This window comes from Aotus nancymaae, unplaced genomic scaffold (genome assembly GCF_030222135.1).
Source record: "Aotus nancymaae isolate 86718 unplaced genomic scaffold, 86718_ANA_hifiasm-v0.15.2.pri h1tg000028l, whole genome shotgun sequence".
In the NCBI taxonomy this organism is placed as follows: Eukaryota; Metazoa; Chordata; class Mammalia; order Primates; family Aotidae; genus Aotus; species Aotus nancymaae.
This window is the reverse complement of record NW_026988441.1, coordinates 25,990,677-26,005,237: the sequence shown is the minus strand read 5'-3', so window position 1 is coordinate 26,005,237 and position 14,561 is coordinate 25,990,677. Positions and strand designations below refer to the sequence as shown.

General features: G+C 57.0%; 1 protein-coding gene across 3 annotated transcripts in view; it reads right to left on the bottom strand.

Moving 5' to 3' along the window:
* Window positions 1-10,344: 10,344 nt before the first annotated feature.
* Window positions 10,345-14,561, bottom strand: part of PBX4 (PBX homeobox 4) — a 60,007-nt gene continuing 55,790 nt past the window's right edge. For 2 of the 3 annotated variants that reach the window (XM_021669208.2, XM_064381590.1), the window contains exons 4-5: window positions 13,674-13,830; window positions 11,719-12,299 (exon numbers count right to left, since the gene is read on the bottom strand). In XM_021669208.2, coding sequence (XP_021524883.1) covers window positions 11,821-12,299; window positions 13,674-13,830 — 636 coding nt within the window. In that variant the 3' untranslated portion in view covers window positions 11,719-11,820. Of the gene's footprint in view, window positions 10,704-11,718; window positions 12,300-13,673; window positions 13,831-14,561 lie in introns of those variants that run through there. The other variant, XM_021669207.2, reaches the window with a different exon arrangement.

The window sequence follows — 14,561 nt, the reverse complement described above, 5'->3', positions numbered from 1 at the left end:
GTGAATCCCAGCAGCCTTGGGGCCCCCTCTAGCTCTAGGTGTGTGATTTCCCAGGGCCTGAGGATGAAGGCATCACTAGGGCAAGGCTGGAGGGGCCTCCAGGGCACCTGGGCTGGGAGACTTCCCTGGCTGACATACCCCAGGGAGGGGGGGTGTGGATCGTCCCTTAGCTTAGGGCGCAACCACCCATCCACATCCTCTTCAATCTCCCACCCATCCACTGGCCCCCTCCCCAGACGCTCGATACCATCGCCCACCCATCCAGCATTTAGAGGCATCAGCTCTGCACTGGAAACCATAGGCTCACAGGTGCGGACCCCAACACGCCCTTGGGCCAGAGCGCCACCCACAAGGTCCCTGGCTCTTGCCTGTCGGCCACATCCCTTTGTTGGCTGAGGTCTTGGCAACTCTGAACCTCCGCAGCTCTCACCCCTTCACTCAGGGAAACACTTGGGGGCCTGGAGGCAGCAGGAGAAGCTCAGCACGCGAGGCATCGCCCCGGTCTCAGAAGGTGGGTCCCAGGGCTCTGCTGGAGTTTGGGCTTGGGTGGCACCCCAGCCTCGCCCTCGATAGGCTGTGATAAGCAAGAGAGGGGAGGTGCTTCAAGGTCCCTGAGGGAGCTGGTCGTGGTTGGGAGGAACACCCATTTATCCAGAACATACTGCCTCTACACCTCCAGCTGATGGACAGGCTCAGAGGTGCAGGCCCCCCAACCCAAGGCAACCTAGGTTCCAGGCCTGCCTGCCCCAGAGCCCTTGCTCAGGGCTGCCTGGTGGGGTCCTAGGGACGAACAGGAATGGGGGCGCTCCCATTTGCAGAGGGCAAAGCTGGCTGCGGCTTCCATGGGGAGGATGATGAGGTGTCAGTGTCCACGGCCAAATACCTTTCATTGAGAAAGTGTTGGGGCCTCCGACGCTGCCAGACCAGGGCGGCCAGCCAGGCGTGGGGCAGGCAGCTGGCCCAGCCCTGTCCCCTTCCCTAGGGTGGGGCAGGGGTGGTGGACATCGTCCTGAAGACCCCTCCCCAGTCACCATGGCTGGGCCAGGAAGGGCATTTCAGGAGCAAAAGCCAGGCACTGCACGGAGGTTAGAGTCCAGCTGCCCCCACCCCTGCTGATGATAACTTTGCAAGAGGGCAGCATTTGACCACAATTTCCAGATGAGGAAACTGAGGCTCCAGTAGAAGGAAGCCATCACCCTGAGTCAACGGCCACGTGCCTCTTGACCCTGCCTGTCACCCCCATGGCAGCCCTCAAGCCAGGAATCCCACTCCCTCCCTCCTGGAACCCAGGCTACCGTCCGCTTCCTGGTAAATCCATTGTCTACCTCCCCAACCAAACTGGGTCTGCCAGACCACACCCCTTCAGTCTGGGGGCAGTGCGTGGCGGGGCAGGAGACCCCCCCAGAGACCCCCAGCTGCAGCCACACTGGGTCAGCTCAGGGCACAAAGAGGCCTTTGGTCCCGCCCACGGCATTTTAGACTTTTATAATTTTAGAACCAGGGGTTCTTAAAATTCCTAGCACCATGATGGGGAAAAAATCTTGGAACAGTAAAATGTTTAAAACAAGAGTCTTAAAACCACAGAATCCAAGAGGAGGGGATAAAAATGCACACACATGGAGCGTTGACTGAACGGAAGCCTCTGAGCCAACCCCGGCAAAGCCTAACTCACTTCAAGGGCATTTCGTGTCTATCTACTGCCTTGGGATCCCCAAAAGATGTTTTTAGAGAGGATGATTTTTATCCCTACTTCACAGCTGAAGGAATCTTCTCAGGGTCACACAGCAAATGAGGACACTGTGGACTCGGGGAAGGGCAATGTTTCCTGGCGAAGGGGACCTAAGCACTGGGTCTTAAAGGATGTGTAGGAGTTTGCCAGGTGGCCAAGGTAGGAAGGGCATTCCAGGAAGCTGGAAAGGTGTATGTGAAGGCTGGAGGAGGGAGACCCACAGAGGGCAGCAGCAGAAGGGAGATGCAAAGTGGGGGGTGAGCAGGGCCTTGAATCCTGAGTGAGGAGCCTGAGTTCTCTGGTGGGCAATAGGGAGCTATGGGAGGTGCTGGAGCAAGAGAGGGTTACACAATATCTTGTGACAAAGACTCCCCTGGAGCTGGTGCAGGACTCAGCTTCTTAAAACGTGCTTCTTTCAAGGAACTGGGGTCTGCTCCTTCCCACTTGGGGGCCCCTCTAGGGTCCAAACCCTGCAGCCCAGCACCCTCTCCCCGCCAGCCGCCTCCCGTCCTGGCTGAACATCCCTGGCTCCTCCATCGGGGCCTCGTGGACCTGGCGCGGCCACCCACCACTTCCCCGGCCCCGTCTGTCTCTCTCATCAGCCCTTGGAGTTGGATCTGACCCAGCCTCAGACCCCAAAGACTGGAGCCAGCCTGGCGGGGAGACCTGGCTTCGGTCAGTGGGGGAAACGCTTGTGCTTTAATGGTGGAAACAAAGGCAGGGTGCCACAGGGTGAGAGCAGACCAGGTGAATGCCATGTCCCGGTGCCTCGGCCCTCCCAGGGCAGGGTGGAGGGGGTCTGCGCAGGTAGGAGAGAGGAGACCCCAACCAGCAGGGAATTAGCAGACCCTGATGTTTGGAGGGGAACGCAGGGAAACATATGGTACCCTAGGCAGGGCGAGTGTGTCACACAGAACCAGACAGGCCTGTCATCAGTCTCGAGGTCACACTGCCCTCATCACGCCCGGTCCTTTCCCCTGTAGTCAGGAGCATGACTCCTTCCTTCCCATCCTTCCTAGCCATCTTCTTGTCACCTGATCGGTGGCACTGTCACCCTCAGGACAGCCACATAGGCAGTTGCACTCGAAAAGATCACAAGGCCAGACACGCCAGACCCTCGGGGCCTGCTGGACACTGTCCCCCCTTGTCACAGCCGCACAGGCAGACAGATGCACCCTCAACACAGAGAAAGGCCCATGCTTCAGGCTCAGACAGCGGTGCCTGAGGCTGTGTGCACCTGTGCATACCTGTGTGCACCTGTGCCCAGCGCCCCCTTGACCCACCCATCATCACCGCACACATCGGGACACACTTGACCCCCAGACTCCCGGCCGGCCCGAATCAGGGCCAATCTCAACCCCCCCGTGACCCTCCACAGTTCAGCCCCGCCAGGCACGGGGGCCCGAGGAGCACAGTCAGTACCGCCCACTCTCTCGGGGCCCTGGGGAGTGAGTCGGCCCCAGGGTTGGGGACTGGCAGGAGGCCTCAAGGTCTCAGCCGCTTTTCCAGGGAAGTCCTGAATCCCTTCCTGCTGACTCAGCCCTGGGGGCTGGCTAGGCCAGGCGCTGCCAAACCTCAGGTATGTCCTTGAAGGCTGCCTGGAGGGGCCTCTGAGGCGGGGGCGGGGCTCCTGCTCGGGACTCAGTCCTTCCCCGAGCCCAACCCTCCCCCCTTGCCCCAGATGGAGCTGGAGCTTTAACCGTGGCGCTCAGGGCGTGGGGCCAGCATGGTGGAGCCTGAGGCTGGTTGCTCCCACTCCAGTCCCTCCGGTTGAGGGTTGGTGGAGGAATAAGCTCCCAGCTGAGCCAGAGTATACCACCCTGACTGCAGCCTCACAAAGACGCCACTGTCTGGTGGGATGTGGCCTGGCCGCCCGTCCTGGGGCCCGGCACAGGGACCCATGCACACACAGTGGGTACACACATACACCATGTGATGGCTGCATGCAGACCTGTGGATGCAGATGTGCGTCATCAGGCAGAAACTCGCCCCAGGACTGGCCCCCACAGAACTCCAGTCAGGAGCGGGGAGGCAGCACTGGCCACAGATACCCCAGCCTGCAGGGTCAAGGCTGGCCCAGCCTGAAGGCCAGGGGCTGCAAAAACTCAAAGGAGGACCCAGGGAAGGCTTTCTGGAAGAGAGAGCATTTTGACTTGGGCTTTGAAGGGTGAGTAGGAGTTTGCCAAAGCGAACTCAGATGTCTAGAAGTCTTGAATGCTGGTTTTGGAGTTTACCTTTTGTCTGTGAGGATGCTGAGCAGGGGAGAGAGACAGACAAACTCCACTTCACTACCTCCTTTTCAGGACCCAGGCTCTGCCCTCAGGGAGCTTCCAGTCAGATGGGGGAGGCAGCGCCAACTCAGCCAGGAGGGATAGAAGATACTTCAGCTTTGCCGGGCGCGGTGGCTCACGCCTGTAATCCCAGCACTTTGGGAGGCCGAGGCGGGTGGATCACGAGGTCAAGAGATCAAAACCATCCTGGTCAACATGGTGAAACCCCATCTCTACTAAAAATACAAAAAAATTAGCTGGGCACAGTGGCGCGTGCCTGTAATCCCAGCTACTCAGGAGGCTGAGGCAGGAGAATTGCCTGAACCCAGGAGGCGGAGGTTGCGGTGAGCCGAGATCACGCCATTGCACTCCAGCCTGGGTAACAAGAGTGAAACTCCGTCTCAAAAAAAAAAAAAAGAAGATACCTCAGCTTTGTGAAACACCTGTCATGCGTTGGGTTGGATCCTGTCAACCCATAGGGCAAATTCTATTATGATTCCCATTTTACAGCTGAGAAAACTGAGGCTGAGAGAGGGACATACCTTGCTCAGAGGCCCATAGGGAGGCAGAGCTGTTCACTCGCAGCCCTGGTCGCTGACCTGCAATTGTGGCTGCCAACCTGGTCCCAGGCTGACTCCAAAGTTTGTTTGCCGGCCAGAACGGTGCAGCTCAAAGACGTCTGCGTTGGCAGAAGTTGCATCTTTGCACCTGGAGTCCTGGCCAGGCTGGGAGGCCCCTCCTCCCGGGACACACAAGATCCCACCGGGACTTTTCAGTGAGATCGTCCCCTGTCCCTTGTTTTCTGGCTGCTGAGTGGTTTTCACGGGGTAGGGGCTTCTGGGCAGAGGGATGTCAGAATAAGGGCCTGGGGGTGCTTTGCCAGGCCTTCTGGGAGGCCTGGGTCCCTGGCCTCGGCCCTGCCTGCCATCTGGCCCAGCTGAACACAAACACTTGGACATGGCCGACCCAAAGGAATCTGGGTTGTGGTCGGGCCACGGCTGAAGAAGCCCATGGAAAAACACGCAGTCCACGGGGCCAGGCCCAGCTTACGTTTCACCAGGCAGGAGTGGCCTGCCCAGCGCCCAGAGCCGAGGAATGTCCGTTCTCTAACCCTTTGGAAGTTTTCTGACCGGGAATCCAGCCGCTGGGAGGAGCCATCTCAGTCCCCTCTGGTTAGGGTGTGACTTACCTCCTGCTGTGTCCTTGAAGAATCAGGCCTCTTGGCGTGGCCCTCTGGACCAGCCCCTGGCCAGCTGCTGCTGAAGAGGGGACTGAGATGGCACCACCCAGCTGCTGAAGACCCCTTGTCAGTTTACACACCCCCCTGAAGCTAACTCCCTTCCAGCTGTCATGCCAGGCAGCTGGAAGCCTATAACTAGGCTGATTTCCTGTGCGAAGTTCTGGCTTCCTTGGCCACAAAGAGCGGTCAGTGCAGCCTGGGCACTCCCTCCTTTCTCTGGGTTCCCACGTCTTCCTGGATCTCTGGATGTCCCGTCAGGCCCCTAGGATTCAGCATGTCCTAAATGGACCCAAGTATCTCACCCCAGAACGTGTTCCTTACCCTGTAGCCATGTCTCAGGGTTATCCGTCTGTCTGCCTAAGCTGTAGGCGGGGCAGGTGGCCCACGCATCCATTGAGCGCCTACTGGATGCTGAAGCACCTCACTTGCATCTCCTCACTGACCTCTCCCGGTGAGGCTGGTCCCATTAGTGCCCTACTTTGCAGGGGGGGAAACGGAAGCCTGGGGGTAAGATGTGGTAAATTGAAGTAGAAGCCAGTTTCCCGCTGGCTCCAGGACAAGGGCCTGAGAAACATCGTTTGTCAGGCTGGGACGACACCTGGTGGCCAAAGGGAGAGTTGCAGCCTGGGCCACGGCGGGAGTGGGCCGGCCTCGATGTCCCTGGCTTAAGGTTGGCTGGGTTCCTCCCCTGCTCACACACCCTCCATGGCTCTCGTAGTCTCCTCAGTGGGCACAGGGGTGCTACATGAGCCCCTCCTGGGTCATTACAGAGACTTCTGACTGCAAAACCCAGCCTCTTGGGTCAGACCTAAGCCCTGTCCTGACTCAACCTCATAGCCTCAGTTTCCCCAGCTGGAGACTAAACCGAATGGCCTCTGCTCCTCAGGAATTGGTGACTGCAAGGCCCTCAGTAACACACAGGAGAGGGGCAGGGACTTGAGCTGGAGTGTCCCAGGCAGCCTCAGTCCCCCTCCCTCAGCAATTGCTACCCGTTCCCTCGGGACAACGCATCCAAGTCAGGGTCTCAATGTCCTCCCCAGAGTGTGGGGGCCTCCAAACTTTCTTGAGGGTCCTAGTGTGTGGGGATCTTGAAATGCCCACTGAAGTCTACGAGAACAGAAATGTTTGCTAGGGAGTGGGTATAGGGCCTTGCCAAGCACTGAGGAAGGCGCCCTTGAAACTTCAATTTTTTTTTTTTTTTTTCTGTTTTCTGCGACAGGCTGGAGTGCAATGGTGCAATCTTGGCTCATTGCAACCTCCACCTGCCAGGTTCAAGTGATTCTCCCGCCTCAGCCTCTTGAGTAGCTGGGATTACAGACGAGAACCACCACGCCCAGCTATTTTTCTGTATTTTTAGTAGAGTCAGGGGTTTCACCAAGATGGCCAGGCTGGTCTCGAACTCCTGATCTCAATCGATTTGCCCACCTTGGCCTCCTAAAGTGCTAGGATTACAGGTGTGAGCCACCTTGCCCTGCCAAAACTTCCATCTTGAAACTATATGAGTCAATTCTAAATCTTTTGGGAAATAAAAAAATTATATATATATATATAAATGATATGAGGAAGGCCTTGAAACCCTATGTAGGGGACATTGCAACTGCATATGGGGGCCTGGAAGCTGCCACTGCGCACCTCACCTGGCACACCTCTGTGACCGACCTGGGTTTGGGGCCCTCTAAGTCTCCCCATGCATGGTCCAGGGGATCTGGAAATGTCTACTTGGGTTTGGGTATGGACAGTCTGAATTCCCATGTGGAGGAGTTTCTCGGAACTCCTCTTTTCTTTTCTTTTTTTTAAAGATGGGGTTTCACCATCATGGCCAGGCTGGTCTTGAACTCCTGAACTCAGGTGATCCACCCACCTCGGCCTCCCAAAGTGCTAGGATTACAGGCGTGAGCCACCGTGCCCGGCCGGAACTCCTCTTTTCTTTTCTTTCTCTTTTTTTTTTTTGAAACAGGGTTTTGCTATATCAACCAGGCTGGAGAGCAGTGGTGCGATCTCAGCTCTGCAACCTCCACCTCCCGGGTTCAAGCGATTCTCCTATCTCAGTCTCCCGAGTAGCTGGGATTACAGGTGCCAAACACCATGCCTAGCTAATTTTTGTATTGTTAGTAAAGATGAGGTTTCACCATGTTGGCTAGGCTGGTCTCGAACTCCTGACCTCAAGTGATCCTCCTGCCTTGACCTCCCAAAGTGCTGGGATTACAGGTGTGAGCCACCGCGCCCAGCCCTGAACTCCTATTTTCACGGTCCTACACTTCTTGGCGGCCCTGGGAGGGTGTGTGGTTGTGCCCATTTTTTGAGGTTACAGGGGAACCTGAAAGGGTTTTGGACCTAAGCCTCACTGGCCCAGGGCCTGGGGAGGAGGGTCTAGGGATCAGGGATAGCAGCCAATCCTGCCCCCAGGGCCAGAACCCCAGTTTCTGACTCTCCCGCTGTCCCAGGTGACCCTGATGGCTTCCCTTGAGGTGGAGAAGGCTCAGAGCCAGAGCAGGGGGTTAGAGTGGAGGGGGTGGGGGGCGGTAGGGGGTGGGGGGCGGTAGGGGGCGGGGCCAGAACTCCAGTAGGGTGTGGCCGTATGCGGGGCGGGGCCAGAGTCAGGGTCTAGAATCAAAGGGACAGGCCGAGGTGTCACGGAAGGCGGGGACAGTGAAGGGTGGATTCCTGGTGGACCGAGGCCGCGTGCCCGCACAGTGGTCGTCAGGTTCTTCCTTTCTCCCAGGAGAGATCGCAAAAGTAAACCGGACGCTGCGGCTAACTTCGACCTGGGACCCACGTGGGGTGACTGAGGCCAGAGACCCCCTCCCCACACACACCACGCCTCTCCTCATGCCTCACCCCTCCCCGGGACCCGCTTCTGTCCAAAAAAACCCCCATGGGCCGCAGCCCCATCCCTCAGGCCACATGGCCCAGCCCCGTCCCCCGTTACAGTTGAGGTTGCAGTGAGTGGAGATTGCGCTACTGCACTACAGCCTGGGCAACAAGAGTGAAACTCCATCTCAAAAAAAAAAAATTTTTTTTTAAAGGGCAAGTTTTAAGTTACGTATATTTTGCCACAATTTAAAAGAAAAAAGAAAAAAAAGGCCTCTCTTGGAAACTGGCCCTAAATCCACCGCCCTATTTTTGCATGTGTTTCTGATAACTTCTGTCGGGGATGTAGCTCACGAGAGCAGGGCCATGTCCTCCGTCTGTGAGCCCTGGGCTGCAGGGGGCCATGAGGCAGGCAGACTGGATGTGACAACAGAACTTAGGGTGGGGACAGGAGTTGCTTTCATCTCCTGGCTGCAGATGATAAAGCCCAGCAACAGGCTGGGCACAGTGGTTCACGCCTGTAATCCCAGCACTTTGGGAGGCCTAGGCAGACAGATCACGAGGTCAGGAGTTCGAGATCAGCATGACCAACACGGTGAAACCTCATCTCTACTAAAAATATAAAAAAAAAATTAGCCAGGCATGGTGCTGCGTGCCTGTAATCCCAGCTGCTCCGGAGGCTGAGGCAGGAGAATCGCTAGAACCCAGGAGGTGGGGGTTGCAGTGAGCAGAGATTGCGCCACTGCACTTCAGCCTGGGAGACAGCGAGACTCTGCCTCAAAAGAAAAAAAAAAAAAAGCCCAGCTACGCCACTATGGGGAGGGAACCCCATGCCAGGGTTGTCTTGGTTATGGGCAGGGGTCAGGCAGGGGGGCCACCACTCCCCACTCCACGTCTCTACTCCCTGGATGCTCCTCTCACCCAGTCACCTTGGGCCCCGCAATGCCCCAGGCTGAACAGAGCCCAGGGTCCTGGTTCTCTGGGGACCCAGCACCCAAACAGGAATTGGGGGATGCCAAGCTGCAAGCCATGCACAGCGTGCAGGAAAAGCATTTGGGAAGTTTAACGTCTTTAATGACCTTCCAACTGAAAACAGAAACCAACAGCAAAACAGCAAAAAGAGCAAAACCCCAAAAAAGTGCAAAACTAATTCCCAGTAAAACTCTGCGCTCCAAACATATAAGTAAATATATATATTTGAGACAGTCTCACTCTGTCACCCAGGCTGGAGTGCAGTGGTGCAATCGCAGCTCACTGCAGCCTCAACATCCCAGGTTCAAGCGAATTTCCCGCCTCAGCCTCTTGAGTAGCTAGGACTACAGGCATGTGCCACCATCCTCAGCTAATTAAAAAAAATTTTGGTGGGGCTGGGTATGGGGGCTCATCCCTATAATCTCAGCACTTTGGGAGGCCGAGGCAGGTGGATCACTTGAGCAGATCACTTGAGCTCAGGAGTTCGAGACCAGCCTGGCTAACATGGCAAAACTCTGTCTCTACCAAAAATACAAAAAATTAGCTGGGTAGGGTGGCAGATGCCTGTAATCCCAGCTACTCGGGAGGCTGAGGTGGGAGAATTGCTTGAACCCGGGAGGCGGAGGTTGTGGTGAGCTGAGATTGTGCATGGGTGACAGAGCGAGACTCTCTCTCAAAAAAAAAAAAAAAAAAAAAAAAAATTCTGTGGCTGGGCTTGGTGGCTCACGCCTGTAATCCCAGCACTTTGATAGGCCAAGGTGGGCGGATCACGAGATCAGGAGATGGAGATCATCCTGGCTAACACGGTGAAACCCCATCTCTACTAAAAAGAGAAAATTAGCTGGGCACGGTGGCAGGCGCCTGTAGTCTCCACTACTCGGGAGGCTGAGGCAGGAGAATCGCTTGAACTCAGGAGATGGAGGTTGCAGTGAGCCGAGATCATGCCACTGTACTCCAGCCTGAGTAACAGAGTCAGACTTTGACTTCTGACTCAAAAAAAAAAAAAAATTCTGAGAGCGGAATTTTTTTTGTAGAGACAAGGTCTCACTATGTTTCCCAGACTGGTCTTGAACGCCTGGGCTCAAGCAATCCTCCCGCCTCAGCCTCCCAAAGTGCTGAGATTACAGGCGTGAGCCACTGTGCCCGGCCAGGACATTTTAAAACCAGAACGGAATGAGATGATCCCACAGAAGATGGTGTCAGGAGTTGGTGCCTGAGCAGCGCAGATGAGTTGCAGAATCACAGCACACATGACACCACAGCTGTGACCGGTGTCAATTACCACCCAAAACAAATCTGGTGAACAGACATCGGAATGAAAAGAAGTCAAAAATTTTAATGAGAAAATCTGTGCCAAGTCCTAGAACAGACAATTCATACCATTACCATAAAATTACTATCAAAAAAACGAACTGAGGTGGGAGAATGAGTCCCAGCAGACACAAGTGCCGGTGCCACGGGCCAGCTGAGGAGCAGGGGCTCCTGGAAACCGCCACCCATCTGCGTTTTCTGAGGTCATTACAACGCGAGGGCCGGCAACACGCAGTAGCTTACGTGGGCGGCGCTCTTTCCTGCTTATCCCCAAAACTTAATTAGCCGCATTGGAGTTGATGCCGCCAGGGTCTCCAGCAAGTGGCAAAGTTGTAGGTAGCGGGGTGGCCCCCTGCCAGCCACCCTGGGCCTGAAACGACAGAGACCGAGCATCAGAGGGGGTGGCCATGAGACTGGCGACTTTCCAGCCCATGTGCCGCAGGCGGAGGCTCCAGGGGTCCCTGGGAAGGCTTGGAACAGGTCCACAGATGACCTCCAAGTCAGGTGAGGAGGGGAGGGACGGAGGAGTCAGCCCTGGATCACAGATGGGCTCGCCACCTGACATGGGACATGGACCAGCTTCCCCGGCAGGAAAACTGGCCTCCAGCGGCTTCCCTGGGGCTTTGGCAAAGGACTAACCAGCAGTGGGTGCAGCAGGGGCTTCTGCTCAGCAAGGGGCAGGAAGGCAAGGTCAGGCCTGGAGCCCATGGCAATGCCCAGAGCATCATGGAGACTCGGTGGGAGGAAAGGGCTCTGGAACCTGGCCCAACACTGGCCCAGCTGCGCGGCAAGGAGGGCAGGAGGCATCCACTTGTCTTGAGGGGTGGGGGCTCTGTCTGGTGCAGAGATGGTGTCAGGCCCAAGGGCTCTAAGACATTTGTCCACAGGACCCACCCCCATATGGTGGGCACGGTACAGGCTAAGGAAGTGGCTGGGACTGCTCTGCCCGTGAGCATGCGAGCAGCTCAGACGGGTGTGCAGCCCGGGGGCACTCTGCCCTGGGGTGGACGCACAGCTGCTGGTGCAGTCAGGTCCCAGGGGTGTGAAGGGCAAGGTGAGGCCCCTCACCTGTGTCCCTGGCTGGGGGCTGCATGGTGATGGGGGGTAGCTGCCACAGCAGGGCAGCGTGGGATGTGCACTTCCCATGACCAGGTGGGGCCCCACAGATGGCACAGGGGGCATCCATTCTCTGAGCCCTGGGAGACAGTGGTGAGTCAGGAGTGGGCACCTGGCTCTGCAGGGTCCTGGCACATGCTGCACAGCCTCGCTCCTGTGCTGGGCACGTCACACCGGGGCCTCCGCAGTGTCTTCACGACGGTCCCCACTCACAGCCTCCCCTGTGACCACCAAGCGAGAGGGGGAGCCCGTAGGGCCTGGGGTGGGGGTGAGGGTGGGGGTGTCAGCTGCCCCAGACCCCTGGCTCCCTTCCTTCTCGGGCACCAAAATGAATCCTTGCTGTGGCCAACCAGGGCACCCTCAGCTCCACATCAGAGCAGCAGGAGAGGAGGTGCTGGCGCAAGACCCGCCTTCCTGGCCAGGAGGCGGCACTGAGGGCGCCAGGTCTGAACCCAAGGGAAGGCCCCCGTCTCTCCTCTGGCCTCCTCTGCTCGCTGCCTGCCCCTCCCTCTCGAGGGAAGGACACATTTCCTCCCACACTTCCCCAGGAGGTGCCCTTCCCCTCCACAGCCCAAGTCACCTTGAGGCTCCCGCCCACTGACTGTTCCCAGCAGCTGTCGTGGTGACAGGTGGAGGCGGGTGCGCAGCATGGCCTGTGTGGCTGCTGAGGGGTGGCTGACAAGATGGCCTTTTCTGAGGACCTGCCACCCACCTGGGTGCTGCGGGACGGTGCCCAGACTCACCTGGGACTGCAGGCAGCCTCCCCCAGGAGGAGGCTGGAGAGAGGCCAGCGTCTTCAGGGTGAGGAAAGCACCTCCAGCGCTGGGCAGCGGGAAGGGTCCAGACGAGCCTGGAAGAGGTGGGAGCCGGGGTGGGCAGACTCATGGCGCTTCCTCGGGTGGGACCTGCCCAGCTCCTCGGCCTGCAGGAGGCTTCGAATGTGGCTCCCCGCTCCTCCTCAGCATCTGGCCTCTGCTCCTCAGCCCCGCACCCCAGGGAGGCCAGCGGGGCCCTCCCTACCACACCACTAATGTCCTTTCATGTCTTGCTTTTTTTTTTTTTTTTTTTTGAGATAGCATCTCGCTCTGTCGCCCAGGCTGGAGTGCAGTGGTGTGATCTCTGCTCACTGCCACCTCTGTCTCCTGGGTTCAAGTGATTCTCCTGCCTCAGCCCCCCAAGTAGTTGGGACTACAAGTACCTGCCACCATGCCTGGGTAATTTTTTTTTTTTTTTTTTTTTGAGACGGAGTTTCGCTCTTGTTACCCAGGCTGGAGTGCAATGGTGCGATCTCAGCTCACCGCAACCTCCACCTCCTGGGTTCAAGCAATTCTCCTGCCTCAGCCTCCCAAGTAGCTGGGACTACAGGCGTGCGCCACCATGCCCAGCTAATTTTTGTATTTTTAGTAGAGACGGGGTTTCACCATGTTGACCAGGATGGTCTCGATCTCTTGACCTCGTGATCCACCCGTCTCGGCCTCCCAAAGTGTTGGGATTACAGGCATGAGCCACTGTGCCCGGCCAACCTGGGTAATTTTTTTTGTATTTTCAGTAGAGACGGGGTTTCACCATGTTGGCCAGGCTGGTCTCAAACTCCTGACCTCCAGTGATCCACTCACCTCGGCCTCCCAAAGTGCTGGGATTCCAGGCATGAGCCACCGCGCCCGGCCCTTTCATGCCTTTTCTTACGGGTATCGCCATTATGCCTCCAAAGCACAGGTACCACCTGCGGGTATCTATTGGTTGGGATCATGGCCAAGAGGAACAGAACTTTCACAGTTGAAACAGGAAAGAGTTGGTGGGCGCGGTGGCTCACGCCTCTAATCCCAGCACTTTGGGAGGCCGAGGCGGGCAGATCACAAGGTCAGGAGTTCAAAACCAGCCTGGCCAACATAGTGAAACCCCGTCTCTACTAAAAATACAAAAATTATCCAGGTGTGGTGGTGGGCACCTGCAGTCCCAGCTACTCGGGAGGCTGAGGCAGGAGAATCGCTTCAACCTGGGAGGCAGAGCTTGTGGTGAGCTGAGATCGAGCCACTGTACTCCAACCTGGGCAACAAGAGCAAAACTCCATCTCAGAAAAAAAAAAAGAAAAGAAACAGGAAAGAGTTACACAGAGTTGACCATCGGGGGAAGGGCGATACAGTCCCACCGCAACCTCCCCAGATGCAGCTCAGTGGCTGTCCACACGAGTACAGACGACTGTCCCTGGGTCAGCCTCACTCACCGGAGCTGGGCGTTGACAGGCAGCTGGTGTGGTTCCCCGAGACCCCAACTTCGGTGGTATCTACAGCTGTTTTACCCGTGTAAATGGTAGCCTCTTCCTGAAACTTCCCCATGTTCTTTTTATACCGGATTCTTTTGTTGCCGAACCAGTTAGAGACCTGTGTACACACAGGAGTCATGGGAGGAGCTGACCCGACGACTTCTGAGACACGATGCAGTCCGTGGGTTCCCCTGGGGTGTCCGCTGCTCCCACTGCCCGGGAAGACAACACTGCACCCTGGGGCTGTTAAGAGACCGGGACTGAGAAGGTGGTGCCCTCTGGACCACGGACTCAGGGAGATGTCCACGTGGACTGAGGACACCCTGGAGCCAGTGTGCCTTAGAACCCTGCTGCCTAAAGCCCGGGCGCTGCTGGAACCTACACCTGGGAAGGGGCTGGAAGGAAAACAAGAGCGCCTGAGATGGGCCCGGAGGGACAGTGCCTCTGGCTGTCCAGCAGGTTACATTCCGTGTTCTCTTCAGGAAAAGTGAGAGCCAGGGAGACCTGGGGACCCAGTAACTGCAATCAAATCCCAAACTTATCAAATGAAAACAAGGTGAACTCTGACTGGGCACGGTGGCTCACGCCTGTAATCCCAGCACTTTGGGAGGCCGAGGCGGGCAGACCACGTGAGGTGGGGAGCTCAAGACCAGCCTGACCAACATGGAGAAACCCCGTCTCTACTAAAAATACAAAAAATTAGCAGGGCATTGTGGCGCGTGCCTGTAATCCAAGCTACTCAGGAGGCCGAGGCAGGAGATTCGCTTGAACCTGAGAGGCGGAGGTTGCAGTGAGCTGAGATTGCACCATTGCACTGCAGCCTGGGCAACAAGAGCGAAACTCTGTCTC